The sequence below is a fragment of the Entelurus aequoreus genome, linkage group LG10 (genome assembly GCF_033978785.1).
Source record: "Entelurus aequoreus isolate RoL-2023_Sb linkage group LG10, RoL_Eaeq_v1.1, whole genome shotgun sequence".
NCBI lineage: Eukaryota > Metazoa > Chordata > Actinopteri > Syngnathiformes > Syngnathidae > Entelurus > Entelurus aequoreus.
In genome coordinates this window covers 2,865,649-2,887,880 of record NC_084740.1, presented here as the reverse complement: position 1 = coordinate 2,887,880, position 22,232 = coordinate 2,865,649, and the positions used below count along the sequence as shown (strand labels likewise).

The 22,232-nt window shown below is 44.7% G+C and overlaps 1 protein-coding gene and 1 long non-coding RNA gene across 7 annotated transcripts in view; one reads left to right on the top strand and one right to left on the bottom strand.

The window, feature by feature from the left end:
- The window catches only part of pitpnm3 (PITPNM family member 3), a 203,059-nt gene that overhangs the window by 174,135 nt on the left and 6,692 nt on the right, over nt 1–22,232 (top strand). For all 6 annotated transcript variants that reach the window (XR_009827403.1, XM_062059834.1, XM_062059832.1 and 3 more), the window contains 4 exons: nt 12,278–12,394; nt 12,477–12,625; nt 16,337–16,486; nt 16,682–16,865. Coding sequence is in view for 5 of the 6 variants with exons in the window: in XM_062059834.1 (XP_061915818.1) it covers nt 12,278–12,394; nt 12,477–12,625; nt 16,337–16,486; nt 16,682–16,865 (600 nt within the window). In the remaining variant the exon portion in view is untranslated. The remainder of the gene's footprint in view (nt 1–12,277; nt 12,395–12,476; nt 12,626–16,336; nt 16,487–16,681; nt 16,866–22,232) is intronic.
- The window catches only part of LOC133658158 (uncharacterized), an 18,273-nt gene continuing 1,955 nt past the window's right edge, over nt 5,915–22,232 (bottom strand). Inside the window, exon 3 of the long non-coding RNA XR_009827404.1 lies at nt 5,915–5,965. This is a non-coding gene — a long non-coding RNA (uncharacterized LOC133658158). The remainder of the gene's footprint in view (nt 5,966–22,232) is intronic.

Sequence of the window (22,232 nt, the reverse complement as noted above, 5' to 3'; positions counted from 1 at the left end):
TTAAGACATTTTTACTGCCGTATGGCAGTAGGAAATAACCCTAACCTGCTCAGTGGCCTAGTATTTACAGTGTCCGCCCTGAGATGGGTAGGTTGTGAGTTCAAACCCCAGCCGAGTCATACCAAAGAGTATAAAAATGGGAGCCATTACCTCCCTGCTTGGCACTCAGCATCAAGGGTTGGAATTAGGGGTTAAACCACCAAAAATGATTCCCGGGCGCAGCCACCGCTGCTGCTCACTGCTCCGCTCACCTCCCAGGGGGTGATCAAGGGTGATGGGTCTGTCCGCCCTGAGATGGGTAGGTGGTGAGCTCAAACCCCGGCCGAGTCATACCAAAGACTATACAAATGGGAGCCATTACCTCCCTGCTTGGCACTCAGCATCAAGGGTTGGAATTGGGGGTTAAATCACCAAAAATTATTCCCGGGAGCGGCCTCCGCTGCTGCTCACTGCTCCCCTCACCTCCCAGGGGTTGAAGAAGGGGATGGGTCAAATGCAGAGGACAAATTTCACCACACCTAGTGTGTGTGTGACGATCATTGGTACTTTATCTTTAATATTTGTACTGCCGTCTGGCAGCAAAAGTGGATTTTTTGTCACATTTCATGTGTCAGGTAAACCACAAGGATAGGGGCCATATAAATCATTTTTCTACTGTAAAAAAAATCATCTGTTCCCCGGTCAAATTGCTGCCATAATAAAGCGTTTAATTTATCAATTTTACAGGCAACATTTTAACATTTTAAGACTACATTAACGTCTGCCAGAGGTAAAAACCTTGCAAGAATTTAATTTTACTGCGTAAAAGTAAGTCCACTTTTCATAACTTCTGTTGTTTTTTTTCAAAAACCCTTCTAAGGTTACTCCCCTACATCCATCCATTTTCTACCGCTTGTCCCTTTTTGGGGTCACAGGGCGCAGGAGCCTATCCTCATGCCTTTTTAATGAAGAAGTAAAACATTCACCTGAACGGAAGTATCGTGAGGAACATGTGACTCAAGGGGAATATTTTATACACGGAAGTTTTGCTTAATTCCAAATTGTACAACCTCAAGTCCTTCTAACTTTTGAGTTCCCAGCGTGCAACAATAAATCAGGGCTTTGAAGGTGTCAACCAGACGCTGTTTTACCTTCTCATGGTAGAAAGTTAAACTAATATTTGGATTTTCCCTATGACATAACTGAAGTCATCTCCAAAAACAGCACCATTTATTTTAGAAAAATGTACCCTGTAAATGTATATCTTGAAGATGAACAATATCAGTTTAAAGCAGGTGTGGAGGTTGCCCTCCTGTGGGTTCTTCTGCCCACAAAGATGCTCTCGTGGGCCCGGTAGTCTGGGTAACAAGTCTTTTATTTTCATATAGCGGTAGGGTTTTGCTTTCCAGCAAAATGTCTCTCAGTCTTATGCGTCCGCTCACCAGCCACTCCAACCACGTCTCTCGTTCCGGCTGCTGCTAATAAGGGCGACAGGGGATTAGATAACCAGCCCCAGCCGGGCAATCTACTCACCTGCCGCTGACTTCGAGGCCGGTCCTTACACACCCCACTCCGCGGCAGGCCCGCAGACCACGCCCCCCTCCACAAACTTGTTTTCATTGAGGGCCACATCGCAGTTATGTCTGCCCTCAGAGGGCCACGTGTACAGATATGTTTTTTTTAAACTGTAAGGATTTGCCTCTTAATTCTGCATTATTGCCCAAGCATTTGATTATTTGCTTGTTTTACTTCGCTTAAAAAAAAAAAAAAGGAAAAAAGATTTTTGTGCCAAAAAAAAAAATTTGCTCAGTTGCTAGAATTGTATCGTAAATTTTGCATATTACTGTAAATGGAATGGAAAAAACAGTACCACTCTTTCATTGTAAAATCTAGGATTGTTGATTTTATAGTGTATTACTGTAAACACAAACAGTACTAAAGTGGTTATTTTGGTAAAAAAAAAAACAGAAACCAGGATTTTATTGTAAAGTCCATTGTCATTTTTACAGTGCACAATTTGATACCTTGCTTTGAAATCATAAGTCAAGCAGATATTCAAGTATTTAATATTATTAAAAAACAACATTTTCAGAATCAGAATCACAATCAGAAATACTTAAATAATCCCAGAGGGAAATTAAACATTTCAGCACTTTTTGTTGCATTATTTGATTTTGTTGCATTATTAGATATTATTACATTTTAAAAGATATATATATATAAAGATAAACATGCAGTTCATGTATCTTTTGATTATCAAAATGAAAAGAACATAAATGTAGTAAGACAATAATCTTTATTACAGCATATTATTACCATTTCACGGGTCATTTTAAATGATGTGGCAGGCCAGATCTGGACCCCGGACCTTGAGTTTGACACGTGGCTTAAAGCGTAGAGGAAGGGCCGAGTAGACAGCACATACTTAACTGTCGACCCAAGTACAACCTTCAAGTTGTGACATCACAAATGGCTCGCTGTTCTCAACACAGCAATCCGAGGCAAGCTCACACCTAATTTTATGTGTTGACACTTTGGCGTTGTTTAGTATGAGAATCCAACATTGTAACAACATTGTTAAGTCAGAAAACAGGGAGATCATAATGATAATGATAATGTGTTAGTACGATTCATTGTGTTGTTTTGAAAGTTTTATTCTACAAAAGCAGTGAAGTTGTCACGTTGTGTAAATGGTAAATAAAAAGAGAATACAACAAATCCTTTTCAACTTATATTCAATTGTATAGACTGCAAAGACAAGATATTTCATGTTCACACTGAGAAACTTTATTTTGTGCAAATAATCATGAATTTAGGATTTAATGGCAGCAACACATTGCAGAAAAGGCATTTTTACCAGTGTGTTACATGGCCTTTCCTTTTAACAACACTCAGTAAAGGTTTGGGAAGTGAGGAGACACATTTTTGAAGTGGAATTCTTTCCCATTCTTGCTTGATGTACAGCTTAAGTTGTTCAACAGTCTCCCTTCTCATATTTTAGCCTTCACACATTTTCAATGTCTGGACTACAGGCAGGCCAGTCTAGTACCCACACTCTTTTACTATGAAGCCACGCTGTTGTAACATGTGGCTTGGCATTGTCTTGCTGAAATAAGCAGGGGCGTCCATGATAACGTTGCTTGGATGGCAACATATGTTGCTCCAAAAGCTGTATGTACCTTTCAGCATTAATGGTGCCTTCACAGATGTGTAAGTTACCCATGTCTTAGCCACTAATACACCCCCATACCATCACACATGCTGCCTTTTACACTTTGCACCTATAACAATCCGGATGGTTCTTTTACTTTTTGGTCCGGAGGACACGACGTCCACAGTTTCCAAAAAACAATTTGAAATGTGGACTCATCAGACCACAGAACACTTTTCCACTTTGCAGCAGTCCATCTTAGATGAGCTTGGGCCCAGCGAAGCTTTCTGGGTGTTGTTGATAAATGGCTTTGGCTTTGCATAGTAGAGTTTTAACTTGCACTTACAGATGTAGCGACCAACTGTAGTTACTGACAGTGGGTTTCTGAAGTGTCCCTGAGCCCATGTGGTGATATCCTTTACACACTGATGTCGCTTGTTGAGAGATCAAAGGTCACGGGCATTCAATGTTAGTTTTCGTCCTTGCCGCTTACGTGCAGTGATTTCTCCAGATTCTCTGAACCTTTTGATGATATTACGGAGCGTAGATGTTGAAATCCCTAAATTCCTTGCAATAGCTGCTTGAGAAATGTTGTTCTTAAACTATTTGCTCAGGCATTTGTTGACAAAGTGGTGACCCTCGCCCCGTCCTTGTTTGTGAATGACTGAGCATTTCATGGAATCTACTTTTATGCCCAATCATGGCACCCACCTGTTCCCAATTAGATTGATAGATAGATACATAGATAGATAGACCGATCGATCGATAGATAGTACTTTATTGATTCCTTCAGGAGAGTTCCCTCAAGAAAATGTAAATTCCAGCAGCAGTGTACAGAATTGAGATATAATTTAAAAAGTAAATAAATGAGCATGTTCACTCCAATGTAAGTCCAAATTAAGCCACGTTCACACAGGTACACTATATTGCCAAATGTATTTGGCCACCCTTCCAAATGATGAGAATCAGGTGTCCTAATCACTTGGCCCGGTGTATCAAATCAATGTTTCTACAAACATTTGTGAAAGAATGGGCCGCTCTCAGTGATTTCCAGCGTGGAACTGTCACAGGATGCCACCTGTGCAACAAATCTAGTCCTGAAATGTCCTCGCTCTTAAATATTCCTAAGTCAACTTCATTATAAGAAAAGTGAAGAGTTTGGGAACAACAGCAACTCAGCCACCAAGTGGTAGGTCAGGTAAACTGACAGAGAGGTCAGCATAGTGCAAATACTTTCTGCACAGTCACTTGCTACAGAGCTCCAAACTTCATGTGACCTACCAATTAGCCCACGTACAGTACGCAGAGAGCTTCATGGAATGGCTTTTCATGGCCGGTAGCTGCATCTAAGCCATACATCACCAAGTCCAATGCAAAGCGTGGGATGCAGTGGTGTAAAGCAGTGATCCCCAACCACTGGTCCGGGGACCGGTACCGGTCCGTGACGCATTTGCTACCGGGCCGCAGAGAAACATTAAATAATTTATAAAGGACTGCATTTTCTCTGACTTAACTTTCTCCTGTCCCACTAGACACTTCAATAACCTTGTTTATAGTTGTACAAAGAAACTCCTCATAGTAAGTTGCCATTTGTTGTATTTGTTCTAACGTTGTGACATGATACAATGCACATTAATGAACATATAAAATATAAATGTGACAGATTGTAGCCAAAGGCTGATTTCCATCTGCATCTCATTGCAAAGAAACAAGCCCACTAATTCAGTGTTGTAGTGAGTTGTATTTTTCATGCACTTATATTTGCTGTATTTATCTGGTACAAGTGGAAAGCCGGTCCCTGAAAATAATGCCTACATTAAATCGGTCCGTGGTGCAAAAAAGGTTGGGGATCTCTGGTGTAAAGGACATCACCACTGGACTCTAGAGCAGTGGAGACGCCTTCTCTGGACTGATGAATTAGCTTTTCCATCTGGCAATCTTAAAGATTAAAGTACCAATGATTGTCACACACACACTAGATGTGGTGAAATTTGTCCTCTGCATTTGACCCATCCCCTTGGGGAGCAGTGGGCAGCAGCGGCGCCGCGCCCGGGAATCATTTTGATGATTTAACCCCCAACTCCAACCCTTTGTTGCTGAGTGCCAAGCAGGGAGGTTATGGGTCCCATTTTTATAGTCTTAGGTATGACTCGGCTGGGATTTGAACTTCAACCTACCGATCTGATGGACCAGTCTGGATTTGGAGGTCGCCAGGAGAAGGCTACATTTCAGACTGCATTGTGCCAAGTGTGAAATTTGGTGGAGGAGGAATTATGGTGTGGGGTTGGTTTTTCAGGAGTTGGGCTTGGCCCCTTAGTTCCAGTGAAAGGAACTTTGAATGCTCCAGGAGACCAAAATATTATGGACAATTCCATGGGATGTCACTTCAAGTTGATATGTGAGTGAAGGCAGGTGGCCAAATACTTTTGGCAATAAAGTGTACATAACAATGTTCTTTGGCCTGGTCTTCATGGACTGGAGCTCCCGCCTGAACGCCATCGACCGTGTGAGGGTTTATATTCCCGGCTGATTCAATGTGGCCCCGGCTGCAGCTCATATGCTCCAGACTGATATTATTCTGAGGCTCCTGTTCCTGACTTGTTAGAAGCTCCTCATCCCAGCTGGATTCACTGCTGGGCTTGTTGCTTCCTGCTCTTTCACAGTCCGGGGGTCACACTCACCCACTTATCCCTCCAAACAATGCCTGGGAGTGCATGCTGAGGCACAGACAAAAAATAGCGCCTGGCTTCTTCATTCCAGCCATCTGCCATGATGTGGTGTGCTCCATGATGTGGTGTGCCCCATGATGTGGTGTGCTCCATGATGTGGTGTGCTCTGACGAAGCATTCACTCTTAATGAGGGCGAACAGCTGGTCGTATGTCATGTGTTTGAGCTCAATTCTCAAATAGCGGGTTTGGTGATACCACAAGGTGACTCACATGTGCCCACTCGCCATAGCTGCTGTTTTATTACTGTTTACTGCGAGGTTGTTTTCAGGTAAACAAAACGCTGATGGAGACTTGCAATGCTGATGAAACGTGTAATGTGTTGTGACGCATGTTTAATGACTTGCCCCCGAGTCGCATTTGTTTACTTGTGAGAGACGAGACCAGGACACTGACACCCGGCCAACACCCACACAGACCCACTCTGCTCTCCTGGGATTGTGCTAAGAGGTCTTCTGTAACACTCAAGCTACTTCAGCCTTCAGGGTCTCCAGTGCTGCACACACGATAATAAATAATAGAGAATACAAGTGACACACAGACTAAATGTCATGTAGAACGTGTAATGTCTCAAAACATTGTCTACACAAAGCCTGTCATTGATTGCAATATTAGTATAATTGTTATGTTCCGCTGCCCGGATCATGTTCTGTTTGGGTTTTGGACTCCCTCAGTTCCTGTTTTTGTGCACCCTTGTTTTTAGTTACCATGGGTGCTTATTGTTTCCACCTGTCTCTGATTGGTGTTCGGGACGCTCACCTGTTTCCCGAGCACTAATCAGAAGCATTATTTAAAGGCCTACTGAAAGCCACTACTAGCGACCACGCAGTCTGATAGTTTATATATCAATGATGAAATCTTAACATTGCAACACATGCCAATACGGCCGGGTTAACTTATAAAGTGACATTTTACATTTCCCGCTAAACTTCCGGTTGAAAACGCCTTTGGATGATAACGTATGCGCGTGACGTAGCCAGTGAAACAGGAGTATCGGTAGCCCATTGAAGCCAATACAAAAAGCTCTGTTTTCATTTGATAATTCCACAGTATTCTGGACATCTGTGTTGGTGAATCTTTTGCAATTTGTTTAATGAACAATGGAGACTGCAAAGAAGAAAGTTGTAGGTGAGATCGGGGTATTAGCGGCTGGCTGTAGCAACACAACAAGGAGGACTTACTTGGATAGCAGACGCGCTAGCCAATGCTAGCCGCCAACCGCATCTGTGATCGGCTGAAGTCCTTCGTCGCGCCGTCGATCGCTGGAACGCAGGTGAGCACGGGTGTTGATGAGCAGATGAGGGCTGGCTGGCGTAGGTGGAGCGCTAATGTTTTTATCATAGCTCTGTGAGGTCCGTTTGCTAAGTTGCTAAGTTAGCTTCAGCGTCGTTAGCAACAGCATTGTTAAACTTTGCCAGGCTGAGAATTATTAACCGTGTAGTTACATGTACATGGTTTAATAGTATTGTTGATCTTCTGTCTATCCTTCCAGTCAGGGATTTATTTATTTTGTTTCTATCTGCATTTGAGCCAGATGCTATCACGTTAGCTCAGTAGCTAAAGAGCTTCGCCGATGTATTGTCGTGGAGATAAAAGTCACTGTGAATGTCCATTTCGCCTTCTCGACTCTCATTTTCAAGAGGATATAGTATCCCAGGTGGTTTAAAATACAAATCCGTGATCCACAATAGAAAAAGGAGAGAGTGTGGAATCAAATGAGCCAGCTTGTACCTAAGTTACGGTCAGAGCGAAAAAAAATATGTATTTCACTGCATTCTAGTCCGTCACTCTAACGTTCCTCATCCACGAATCTTTCATCCTCGCTCAAATAAATGGGGTAATCGTCGCTTTCTCGGCCCGAATCGCTCTAGCTGCGTTGAAAACAATAGGAAAATATGAGGAGGCTAACAACTGACAACGTCACGCTACTTCCGGTAGGGGCAAGGCTTTTTTTTATCAGAGACCAAAAGTTGCGAACTTTATCGTCGTTGTTTTCTACTAAATCCTTTTAGCAAAAATATGGCAATATCGCGAAATGATCAAGTATGACACATAGAATGGATCTGCTATCCCCGTTTAAATAAAACAATTTCATTTCAGTAGGCCTTTAAGCCTGCCTTTTCCGGTCAGTCACTCTGGCTTCCTAATTTGCTTTATGCAACAGTTGACGACAGTTTTGATTCCTGCCAGCTTCCACGCTAGCCCCTTTTAGTTTTTACCTTCCGTGCTATGAGCAAGTTTTTTGTTTGTTCCCGACTGATTTATTTTTATTTTATTTTCCAAAATAAATCATTTCCTACCTGCACGCTTTGTCCAAAGTCCGTCTGCATCCTGGGAGAACAAACCCCTGCATCACCATGCGACCCGGTCGTCACAATAATTTTTTTAAGGTCCATCCATCCATCCATTTTCTACCGCTTGTCTATTTTGGGAAGGCAGGGGGTGCCAGAGCCTATCTCAGCTGCATTCGGGCGGTAGACGAGGTCCACCCTGGACAAGTCACCACCTCATCACAGGGCCAACACAGATAGACAACATTCACACACTATGGACCATTTAGTGTTGCCAATCAACCTATCCCCAGGTGCATGGCTTTGGAGGTGGGAGGGGCCTATCCCCAGGTGCATGGCTTTGGAGGTGGGAGGGGCCTATCCCCAGGTGCATGGCTTTGGAGGTGGGAGGGGCCTATCCCCAGGTGCATGTCTTTGGAGGTGGGAGGGGCCTATCCCCAGGTGCATGGCTTTGGAGGTGGGAGGGGCCTATCCCCAGGTGCATGGCTTTGGAGGTGGGAGGGGCCTATCCCCAGGTGCATGTCTTTGGAGGTGGGAGGGGCCTATCCCCAGGTGCATGTCTTTGGAGGTGGGAGGAAGCCGGAGTACCCGGAGGGAACCCACGCAGAACATGCAAACTCCACACAGAAAGGTCCCGAGCCCGGGTTTGACCTCAGGACTACCCAGGACCTTTGTATTGTGAGGCACTTGAGCTAACCCCTGTACCACCGTGCTGCCAATTCTTTGCAATTTTATGAAGCTTACATTTAAAATGCAAATCATTACACAGCGTAGTAACCATTTTATTAGCATATTTGTTTTTGTATTTCTGTAAATTAGATTATCTCGGTATTGTTGAGTTCTTGTACCCCATCAGGGCTTATTGTGCACATGGAAAAAACACATATTCATTTTGATCTCATTCAAATTGTGTTTTTAACAGTAGCCTGCTTGTGACCCCAATGTGGGCCAAAATGACATATCTGTCTCTAGTTTTGATAAAGTTATGATTTTTTAATTTGTTTTTATACATTTCATTTAAAGACCATTTCATCATCACCGCAGGTGGCAGTCGTTTGTGCATTCTACACTGGGGCGGTATAGCTCGGTTGGTAGAGCGGCCGTGCCAGCAACTTGAGGGTTGCAGGTTCGATCCCTGCTTCCGCCATCCTAGTCACTGCCGTTGTGTCCTTGGGCAAGACACTTTACCCACCTGCTCCCAGTGCCACCCACACTGGTTTGAATGTAACTTAGATATTGGGTTTCACTATGTAAAGCGCTTTGAGTCACTTGAGAAAAAGCGCTATATAAATGTAATTCACTTCACTTCACATTCTGCCTCCTCTCAGTCAGCAAGGTGTTAGTGACCGAATTGAAAGATGACTGGGGATGAATGAATACATGGCAAACTAAGGAAATTAAACACATAAATACATATAAAAATACTGGCTTAAAATCTACATCAAATAAAACCTGATTATTAATTACAAACCCCAAATGCAGTGAAGTTGTCACGTTGTGTAAATGGTAAATAAAAATATAAATTGGAAGTTGCTGGCAGTCTTCAAAGTACTCCAAAGCTGCCACAAATGATCGTAGGATGCAGGAAGAACTGTGGACACTCTTGTGATTTGAATAACATCGGACCGGCTGCCCTGCAGGATGAATTTGAGGACCACTAATAGACAATTAAGAGTGAAAAGCAAATTGTCTTTTTTTCGCTCGCAAACAAGTCATTCTAACTTGGATTGTTTCCCTGGCTTGGAGACTCTCCCGAAGGACAGTGTGGAGAAGACACAACAAACTCCCTTCTTGTCTCTCATGGACACACACCTGTTGTTGTTGACTTTGGACTGACTGGCAGCTGCGACAACACCAAGGCCGCGGAACAGAGACACACTGCAGGCTTACACACACACACATGCAACCACAAAAATATACGCCACACACACTTACCCCACCTCCAATCCAATGCCTTCGATGGCTTGAATCCCTTAGGGGTGATGGACGGCGGTGCAGCGCTTAGATAGCTGCAGCCTGCCTCCATAGCCCCCACTCCCTCCCCTCTGTTGCGAGTCTCGTGAATTATTCGTAACTAGTTTGTGTGCCATGGCTGTTGAGTTGTTTTTTTTCTGGCCTCAATCTGGAACCCGTCCCCTGAGGTTCCGGCCTTAGACTGAATATTTTTTCATACTCAAGTATCCCACACTTCTCTTTTGATGGGCCATCAAAGCAAAAATAGAAGGTGTTCAAGCTTTGGGCGATGTTCTGGTCGTTAGCAGCATGGTTTCGGTGTTGGTGAGTTGACTAAGCCCCCTCCACATTGGAAGATGCGGGAAGAACTGTGGACACTCTTGTGATTTGGATAACATCGGACTGGCTGCCCTGCAGGATGAATTTGAGGACCACTAATAGACAATTAAGAGTGAAAAGCACATTTTATTTTTTTTGCTCGCAAACAAATCATTCTGACTTGGATTGTTTCCCTGGCTTGGAGACTCTCCCGAAGGACAGTGTGGAGAAGAAACAACAAACTCCCTTCTTGTCTCTCATGGACACACACCTGTTGTGGTTGACTTTGGACTGACTGGCAGCTGCGACAACACCAAGGCCGCGGAACAGAGACACGCTGCAGGCTTATACACACACACACACACACACACACACATACGTCCACGAAAAATACATGCCACACACACATACCCCACCCTCTATTCCACGCCTTTGGTGGCTTGAATCCCTTAGGGGTGATGGACGGCTGGCCATTGCTTAGATAGCTGCAGCCCGCCACCGTAGCCCCCACTCCCTCCCCTCTGTTGCGACTCTTGTGAATTCTTTGTAACTAGTTTGTGTGCCATGGCTGTTGAGTTGTTGTTTTTTTCTGGCCTCAATCTGGACCCCCTCCCCTGGAGTCCGGCCTTAGACTGAATATGTTTTCATACTCAAGTATCCCACACTTCTCTTTTGATGGGCCATCAAAGCAAAAATAGAAGGTGTTCAAGCTTTGGGCGATGTTCTGGTCGTTAGCAGCATGGTTTCGGCGTTGGTGAGTTGACTAAGCCCCCTCCACATTGGAGGATGCGGGAAGAACTGTGGACACTCTTGTGATTTGGATAACATAGGACCGGCTGCCCTGCAGGATGAATTTGAGGACCACTAATAGACAATTAAGAGTGAAAAGCACATTTTATTTATTTTTTTGCTCGCAAACAAGTCATTCTAACTTGGATTGTTTCCCTGGCTTGGAGACTCTCCTGAAGGACAGTGTGGAGAAGAAACAACAAACTCCCTTCTTGTCTCTCATGGACACACACCTGTTGTGGTTGACTTTGGACTGACTGGCATCTGCAACAACACCAAGGTCACGGAACAGAGACACGCTGCAAGCTTACACACACACACATACACACACACATGCAGCCACGAAAAATACACGCCACAAAAACATACCCCACCCCCTATCCCACGCCTTCGATGGCTTGAATCCCTTAGGGGTGATGGATGGCTGGCCATCGCTTAGATCGCTGCAGCCCGCCACCGTAGCCCCCACTCCCTCCCCTCTGTTGCGAGTCTTGTGAATTCTTTGTAACTAGTTTGTGTGCCATGGCTGTTGAGTTGTTTTTTTTCTGGCCTCAATCTGGACCCCCTCCCCTGGAGTCCGGCCTTAGACTGAATATGTTTTCATACTCAAGTATCCCACACTTCTCTTTTGATGGGCCATCAAAGCAAAAATAGAAGGTGTTCAAGCTTTGGGCGATGTTCTGGTTGTTAGCAGCATGGTTTCATCGTTGGTTTAGTTGCCTAAGCCCCCTCCACATAACACCCCTGCCCCCCATACAATATTATCTGCTCACAGATGCTACCTGGTGGTTGTTTGAGCACACTGCAGTTTGTCCTCGATAAATTAACCAACACCCACTCCTTAATTCTTCAGTCACGCACAGGATTATCACATGAATGAGGCAAAAATGCATCCAGACCAACTGTAACACTTCATTTAGGCAAAATCAAATCAAAACTGCAGTGTAGCGAATATTGGAAGTGCGGTGTGGTAAGGGACGACTGTAGATGGAAATGAAATGTCGCATAAATTGCGACTGGGAGCAATTGTGTCCTAGCAATCCTCAATAAACTTATTGTGTCCTGACAGAATGTCACTGGCAACCATCGAGTGAATGACATAATTGCCACAGAGGATGGACCCCAGACGCTGGTCGGCCGCTTCATGTACGGCCCCTTGGATATGGTGACGCTAACTGGAGAAAAGGTACTTTAGCTCCCCAGAAATGCATTGGTGCCGCAACCCTGCTGCTACTCCATCCAACAAGCCTTGTATTGGTGTCTGCTAGGTGGACATCCTGCTGATGACACAACCCCAGTCTGGACGCTGGGTGCACTTTGACACTGAAGTGGCCAACAGCAGCGGCCGGGTCACGTACACCATACCCAACGACAAGAAGCTCGGCCTTGGAGTCTATCCCATTAAAATGGTCGTCAAGTAAGTGTCACTGATGGTATTTTCAGCTGTCATTTTCAAAAGATACAATGTCCATCCACACACCCATTTTCTGCCACTTGTCCCTTTCAAGGTCGCAGGTGGGCTGGAGCCTATCCCAGCTGCACACACACACACACACACACGCAATATCCAATATTTAAATACATTTTTTGTGGATTCAATAATTATTATTTTAACCTTGTGTAATGTTCACATTGGTGTTACTCAGCCAGCGTTTGTGGGCCTGATGGACCCGTTGCATTTTGTGGCTTTTAATGCCTCACAATCAAACACTTTTATGTTAAAATACTGAACAGATGTTTATTGGGATAAAGTAAACAGAGCGTAAAGCCAGCGTTTGTGGGCCTGGTGGACCCGTTGCATTTTGTGGCCATCAGACCCACAAACGCTGGCGGAGTAACAAAAATATGAACGTTTCTCTGCCAGTTTCTGCATCCCACAGGGATTCTTCTTTTGTGTTTCTGCACCTGCGGTTCCCACACAAGGTTGCAACATTGTTTGTCAACACTGTCTGCTCTCATTTTCTCGCACATTTGACCCTTTGATGTTCTGTGTACCTACACTCTGTCCTCCTCCTGTGTAGGCCTGCTGTGTGTGTGTGTGTGTGTGTGTGTGTGTGTGTGTGTGTGTGTGTGTGTGTGTGTGTGTGTGTGTGTGTGTGTGTGTGTGTGTGTGTGTGTGTGTGTGTGTGTGTGTGTGTGTGTGTGTGTGTGTGTGTGTGTGTGTGTGTGTGTGGTACACAGAACATCAATTTCCACACTTCTATTAGCCCCGGGTCCTGTGGACCTGGATATCTTATATGTAACATAAATGTGTAGGGGGGGGGGGGGTGTATGGTGTGTGGTCATTAAATATGTATTCTGATATATGTTCTTCACAGAAAATGAGCCAAAGTCAGTGAGTCTCAGTTTAAAAAATTAATTCTTTGTATCGTTTTTCTTTTAATAAAAAATGAAAACAGGTCCCACAGACCCGAACACCACACAAAATTTTAGCTTATGAATGAATGTGTCATTTTCAAGAATGACTCCAATTTACTATCATCCGAATTTATCTCAATTTGTATTTTAGAATGAAAACGATTTGTTTGACAGCACTTATTGGATGGACCAATACTCTGAAGAATGGGAATAAATGGAAGAGAAGAAAGCTACAAATAAATCATTGAAGGCCCCAATGACCTTGTATGACATTCATGCTTGTCACGGGTGTTGTAACATATAATAAAAATGAACCGACAGCCACTTTCGGCAAACACTGGTGGAAAGTCTCCAAAAAAATCACCTTGACTAGAAAATGTATCAGACAGGGAGGCAAATCACTAAAAGAAAACCCAGATTTGAGCAGACATGAGTCGTAGCATCACACATCCCCCAAAAACAGACAAGCAGGAAATAAAAATCAATAGTTTATGAATAAATAAAAACACTGACTTGGAAGTATAAAAACAAGCAGTTTGCTGAAAGAAAGCCACTGGACAATAGTCACACAATCAAGTAAAGAGCGAGAGGAGAACATAAATCGTGATTTAGGGCTATTTAACTAAATATTGAGGGCAGCACGGTGGCAGAGGGGTTAGTGCATCTGCCTCACAATACGAAGGTCCTGAGTAGTCTTTGGTTCAATCCCGGGCTTGGGATCTTTCTGTGTGGAGTTTGCATGTTCTCCCCGTGACTGCGTGGGTTCCCTCCGGGTACTCCGGCTTCCTCCCACCTCCAAAGACATGCACCTGGGGATAGGTTGATTGGCAACACTAAATTGGCCCTAGTGTGTGAATGTGAGTGTGAATGTTGTCTGTCTATCTGTGTTGGCCCTGCAATGAGGTGGCGACTTGTCCAGGGTGTACCCCGCCTTCCGCCCGATTGTAGCTGAGAAAGGCTCCAGCGCCCCCCGCGACTCCGAAGGGAATAAGCGGTAGAAAGGATGGATGATATATACATACATACATACATACATACATACATATATATATATATATATATATATATATATATATATATATATATATATATATATATATATATATATATATATATATATATATATATATATATATATATATATATATATATACTACCGTTCAAAAGTTTGGGGTCACATGTAAATGTCCTTATTTTTGCAGGAAAAGCACTGTACTTTTCAATGAAGATAACTTTAAACTAGTCTTAACTTTACAGAAATAAACTCTATACATTGCTAATGTGCTAAATGACTATTCTAGCTGCAAATGTCTGCTTTTTGGTGCAATATCTACATAGGTGTATAGAGGCCCATTTCCAGCAACTATCACTCCAGTGTTCTAATGGTACAATGTGTTTGCTCATTGGCTCAGAAGGCTAATTGATGATTAGAAAACCCTTGTGCAATCATGTTCACACATCTGAAAACACTTTAACTCGTTACAGAAGCTACAAAACTGACCTTCCTTTGAGCAGATTGAGTTTCTGGAGCATCACATTTGTGGGGTCAATTAAACGCTCAAAATGGCCAGATAAAGAGAACTTTCATCTGAAACTCGACAGTCTATTCTTGTTCTTAGAAATGAAGGCTATTCCACTAAATTGTTTGGGTGACCCCAAACTTTTGAACGGTAGTGTATATGTATGTATATATATGTGTATGTATATATATATATATATATATATATATATATATATATATATATATATATATATATATATATATATATATATATATATATATATAATTATATTTTAAGACTATTTAGCATTTTTAAACTATTGTTTTTCAAATATATTTTATACATGTACAGTATACGATTGTGTTATAAGTGTGTTTTATATTTCTGAAGTATCGTTTAAAAATATATGTTTTATACATTAATACTATTGTGTTTTAAGTGTATTTTGTATTTTATATCAAACATATTTCATACATGTATATGTTCCAATTGTGTTTTATATTTTGGTACTAATATTTTTCATATACATTTCATACATGTACTCTATTGTGTTTTAAGTGTATTTTATATTTTTTATAATATGATTTTTCAAATATTTAATGCATGTACTGTATATTATTGTGTTTTAAGTGTATTTTACATTTGGATACCATTGTTTTTTAAATATATTTGGTAGGGCGCCCGTGCCAGCAACTTGAGGGTTCCATGTTCGATACCCACTTCCGTCATCCTAGTCACCACCGTCGTGTCCTTGGGCAAGACACTTTACCCACCTGCTCCCAGTGCCAACCACACTGGTTTGAATCTAGTTTAAAGATGTAGATAATGGCTTGCACTATGTAAAGCGCTTTAAGTCACTAGAGAAAAGCGCTATATGAATATAATAAATCTCATTTAAAAAAAAGTCTAATACAAAGTTAAAATTAAAGTACCAATGATAGTGTCACACACACACTAGGTTTGGTGAAATTATTCTCTGCGTTTGACCCATCAACTTGTTCACCACCTGGGAGGTGAGGGGAGCACTGAGCAGCAGCGGTGGCCACGCCCGGGAATTATTTTTGGTGATTTAACCCCCAATTCCAACCCTTGATGCTGAGTGCCAAGCAGGGAGGTAATGGCTCCCATTTTTATAGTCTTTGGTATGACTCGGCCGGGGTTTGAACTCACAACCTACCCATCTCAGGGCGGACACTCTAACCACAAACCACGCGGTGCAGAAACTGGGAAATAACGATAAAGATGTTTGTGTCTTTTCAATCTGCAAGGGGAGATCAGACGTCCGCTGAAGCCTACCTCACGGTGCTGCCCCGAGGAATGGAGTGCGTGGTCTTCAGCATCGACGGCTCCTTTGCCGCCAGCGTGTCAATCATGGGCAGCGATCCCAAGGTCCGCCCCGGTGCTGTGGATGTAGTCAGGTCTGTTGGTTTACTAACTGGACACTTCCTTATGCCCAGCAGATGTTTCAAATCCTGACTTTACAAATAGGAAAGGGAGACGACCACAGTATACCTCATACACTATCTTGTGGATGATCGTATGCGTTAAAATGGATGAAGCACAATGATGTGGTTTCTCCTTGCAGTATTTACATGATGGATGTTTATGCACAGGCACTGGCAAGACCTGGGCTACCTGATCATCTACATCACAGGTCGTCCTGACATGCAGAAACAGCGCGTGGTGTCCTGGCTGTCACAGCATAACTTTCCTCACGGGATGATCTTCTTCTCCGAGGGTTTGGTTCACGATCCCCTGCGACAGAAGACAATCTTCCTCCGGAACCTCATACAGGAGGTAAGCCTTCTATCGTAGTTGAGTGGTGAGACAACTTTTATGCCGTAGGGAAACTTTTTGGTTTTAAAAAGCAACAAACGGATCGGGCCATTTTGAAGTCGGGTTAGTAGCATGAAATATCACATATACCTGTGTTCCAACCACTGTGCCGCGGCACACTAGTGCACCGTGAGATATTGTTTGGTGTGCCGTGGGAAACTATGTAATCTGGCTCCTCTCCACGTGGAGGAGCAGCGGCTTTACTTTGAGTTCCCCCCCAATGTCAGAGCTCCTCACCCTATCTCTAAGGGAGAGACCCGCCACCCGGCGGAGGAAACTCATTTGGGTCGCTTGTACCCGTGATCTTGTCCTTTCGGTCATAACCCAAAGCTCATGACCATAGGTGAGGATGGGAACGTAGATCGAGCGGTAAATTGAGAGCTTTGCCTTCCAGCTCAGCTCCTTCTTCACCACAATTAGCAAGTCATTTACCATTTATTGTACAATAACTGAAAATAGGGTGTGTAATACACTTCATATATGGCAAATAAAAGTGAAGATACAATTGCAATATGAGAGAAAAATTAAATCATATATATATAAAAGGGGTCATGTTATGATTTTATCTTCTACATTTAAAACCCTTCCTTGTTGTCTACATAAGTGATCCCCAACCACCGGTTCAGGGACCAGTACGGTCCATGATGTATTTAATAACGGGTTGCACGGAAACATGAAATAATTTACAATTGACCAATAATTGCCAATAAGTTGGTTCATAGATGTATAATAACCACCACCATATTTGTTATATCTTTGTCACATGGGACAATGCACATTAATGAACATCCACCCGTTCATTTTCTACCGCCTGTCCCTCTATAAAATGTAAAGATTTTAGCCAATAGATATTTGCCATCTGCAGTCCCCAGCAGGTTGATGGTATGTACGGCAAGGTCCATAGTTAGACACCACCAACGCCCTTGATGCAAATCCCATAGGGGTGATGAAAGGATGGGCAGCGCCTGAGAGCTGCGGCCTGCCACCATGGCCCCCCACTCCCTCCCCTCTGTTGCTAGATATCTGGAGATGTACGTTGTAATATGTATATGTGCTTTGCTATGGAGGTTTTTTCCCACTCCAGACTAGGCCCCCTTAGGAGCCCAGTCTAGATTCTATTTTTTTACTCATCTTTCCCCAGCGTTTACCTTTTTCCTATCTTTTACGGGGCGCCTTGTGGCGACCCATCAGCGTTCCTGTTCTGTAACCCTGTACACTGTTTGTTTGTCTCATCTTGAACGGGTTTGTGCTGAAAACAAAGTTTCCTTGTACTTGTGCAATGACAATAAAGACCTATCCTATCCTATCCTATCAGACTTAAACAATAATAATAAAAATACATAAATAGTACAATAAAATACCCAGATTCATGTAATAAATATAAAATAGAGAACCATATAAACAGTAGGTTGCTGCATTACGTCGACTCAGGACGGAACAAGAATAAAGTCACCATGGGAGTTAAAGTCCATACGACTGATGGAGAAGTGACAAAGTGCTAAAGTACAAGTGTGCTAAATTGTTGCAAATGAAAGTGTTCTTGAAGGAAAAAAATACACGCATGTTAAAGTGCGGCAGCACGGTGGAACAGGGGTTAGTGCATGTGCCTCACAATACGAAGGTCCTGAGTAGTCCTGAGTTCAATCCCGGGCTCGGGATCTTTCTGTGTGGAGTTTGCATGTTCTCCCCGTGACTGCGTGGGTTCTACTCCGGCTTCCTCCCACCTCCAAAGACATGCACCTGGGGATAGGCTCCTCCCACCTCCAAAGACATGCACCTGGGGATAGGCCCCTCCCACCTCCAAAGACATGCACCTGGGGATAGGCCCCTCCCACCCCCCAAAGACATGCACCTGGGGATAGGCCCCTCCCACCTCCAAAGACATGCACCTGGGGATAGGCCCCTCCCACCCCCAAAGACATGCACCTGGGGATAGGCCCCTCCCACCTCCAAAGACATGCACCTGGGGATAGGCTCCTCCCACCTCCAAAGACATGCACCTGGGGATAGGCCCCTCCCACCCCCAAAGACATGCACCTGGGGATAGGCCCCTCCCACCTCCAAAGACATGCACCTGGGGATAGGCTCCTCCCACCTCCAAAGACATGCACCTGGGGATAGGCCCCTCCCACCCCCAAAGACATGCACCTGGGGATATGCCCCTCCCACCTCCAAAGACATGCACCTGGGGATAGGCTCCTCCCACCTCCAAAGACATGCACCTGGGGATAGGCCCCTCCCACCTCCAAAGACATGCACCTGGGGATAGGCCCCTCCCACCCCCAAAGACATGCACCTGGGGATAGGCCCCTCCCACCTCCAAAGACATGCACCTGGGGGTACGCCCCTCCCACCTCCAAAGACATGCACCTGGGGATAGGCCCCTCCCACCCCCAAAGACATGCACCTGGGGATAGGCCCCTCCCACCCCCAAAGACATGCACCTGGGGATAGGCCCCTCCCACCTCCAAAGACATGCACCTGGGGATAGGCTCCTCCCACCTCCAAAGACATGCACCTGGGGATAGGCCCCTCCCACCCCCAAAGACATGCACCTGGGGATAGGCCCCTCCCACCTCCAAAGACATGCACCTGGGGATAGGCCCCTCCCACCCCCCAAAGACATGCACCTGGGGATAGGCTCCTCCCACCTCCAAAGACATGCACCTGGGGATAGGCCCCTCCCACCCCCAAAGACATGCACCTGGGGATACGCCCCTCCCACCTCCAAAGACATGCACCTGGGGATAGGCCCCTCCCACCCCCAAAGACATGCACCTGGGGATAGGCCCCTCCCACCTCCAAAGACATGCACCTGGGGATAGGCCCCTCCCACCCCCAAAGACATGCACCTGGGGATAGGCCCCTCCCACCTCCAAAGACATGCACCTGGGGGTACGCCCCTCCCACCTCCAAAGACATGCACCTGGGGATAGGCCCCTCCCACCTCCAAAGACATGCACCTGGGGATAGGCTCCTCCCACCTCCAAAGACATGCACCTGGGGATAGGCCCCTCCCACCCCCAAAGACATGCACCTGGGGATAGGCCCCTCCCACCTCCAAAGACATGCACCTGGGGATAGGCCCCTCCCACCCCCCAAAGACATGCACCTGGGGATAGGCCCCTCCCACCTCCAAAGACATGCACCTGGGGATAGGCCCCTCCCACCCCCAAAGACATGCACCTGGGGATAGGCCCCTCCCACCTCCAAAGACATGCACCTGGGGATAGGCCCCTCCCACCTCCAAAGACATGCACCTGGGGATAGGCTCCTCCCACCTCCAAAGACACGCACCTGGGGATAGGCCCCTCCCACCTCCAAAGACATGCACCTGGGGATAGGTTGATTGGCAACACTAAATGGTCCCTAGTGTGTGAATGTTGTCTATCTGTGTTGGCCCAGTAATGAGGTGGCGACTTGTCCAGGGTGTATCCCGCCTTCCGCCCGAATGCAGTTGAGATAGGCTCCAGCACCCCCCGCGACCCTAAAAAGGGACAAGCGGTAGAAAATGGATGGAAGGGATGTTAAAGTGCTGGTGTTATTACACAAGTAGATGTGTTTGCTACACATGGAACATTGTACCAAAAAAGCATGAATAATGCATATATATGTGAAATATTGCACTAAATATGAATACATTACTTTTAGAATAGAAATAGAAAGCCATATAAATCATTTGGAACTGATGGTAAGTATATGTAGTTTGAATATTTATCCATGCTCTTGTCCTTGACGGTAGCGTATCACGTCTAAAGCATCCGATACATTAGTCAGAAAAATAAAAGCCCACAACCGAGCAAAGATTAGTCTTTGAAGAGCTTTTTTGCAATGGGAAGAAGACCAAGGCTCCCACTCATTGAGCGTAATGGCGGGTTGTATTTTTCATGCGCTTATTTTTGCTGTATTTATCTGCCACGCGTAATAAGCCGGTCCATGAAAACATTGCCTACATTAATCTGGTTCCTGGTGCAAAAAAGGTTGGGGACCCCTGGTCTACATAACATGTAATGGTCAAAATGTTGCATAGATTTTGTTTTACAGACCATCTTGAAGCCGCTTTCTAACTGTTAATGTTGTTGCTGACTGTTTTTATTTACGTGCCAAAGCCCTCCTCCAGGCCAAGACCCCTTCGACTGTGTCTCCACTCTGTCAACCTTGTTGTACTTTTTAGCGCTTCCTTTTTGTGTCTACTGACAGATATAAGCTAGCGTATAGTTCCAACTATACCGTTCTTTTTATTAGACAAGGCAACTGTGAGGCCAGCCGGGAGACATAGTCTTCCCAACGTGTCCTGGGTCTTCCTCGTGGCCTCCTACCGGTCGGACGTGCCCGAAACACCTCCCTAGGGAGGCGTTCGGGTGGCATCCTGACCAGATGTCTGAACCACCTCATCTGGCTCCTCTTCATGTGGAGGAGCAGCGGCTTTACTTTGAGTTCCTCCCGGATGACAGAGCTTCTCACCCTATCTCTAAGGGTCATTTGGGCCGCTTGTACCCGTGATCTTGTCCTTTCGGTCATAACCCAAAGCTCATGACCATAGGTGAGGATGGGAACGTAGATCGAGCGGTAAATTGAGAGCTTTGCCTTCCGGCTCAGCTCCTTCTTCACCACAACGGATCGATACAGCGTCCGCATTACTGAAGACGCCGCACCGATCCGCCTGTCGATCTCACCATCCACTCTTCCCTCACTCGTGAACAAAACTCCGAGGTACTTGAACTCCTCCACTTGGGGCAAGATCTCCTCCCCAACTTGGAGATGGCACTCCACCCTTTCCTGGGCGAGAACCAATCCGTTTGGGGTATGTTTATAAATATTTCCGCCTCCCTGGTTTGATTTCTAATTTTTCGGGAATTCTCTGTATTCCAAATAAACAAAAGCAGGTACCAACAGCTATGAAAAGCTGGTTTTGCATAATAAGGCACCTTTAAGTTCATAAGAGATTTTTAATCTCAATGGGACTTTTCTTGATGAATGAAGATTAAAAAAAACTATTTGGCACTCGATTTCACAAAATGATAGGCAGCAAACATATGAGTTTGTTCTGCACACCGTTTGGCCGTACGATGATCAAAACAGTGTAAAAAAAATCGTAAGATATGGGCAAAAAATCTCGACCAACACCGAATCCTACAAAAACTGAAGTACCAGTTCTGGAGTTGTACACTTGATGATTTGGCTTGCATTAGTTATGCTGTGTTGGGCCAAGAAAGAAAGTGAGCGTCATGTGGCCCACGAGCCATACTTGGCTCACTCCTGTTCTGGTCCAATCACTGTCATGCAGTCTTGGTCTCAACTGCATCTCATGTTGATTGTGTCTTCTGT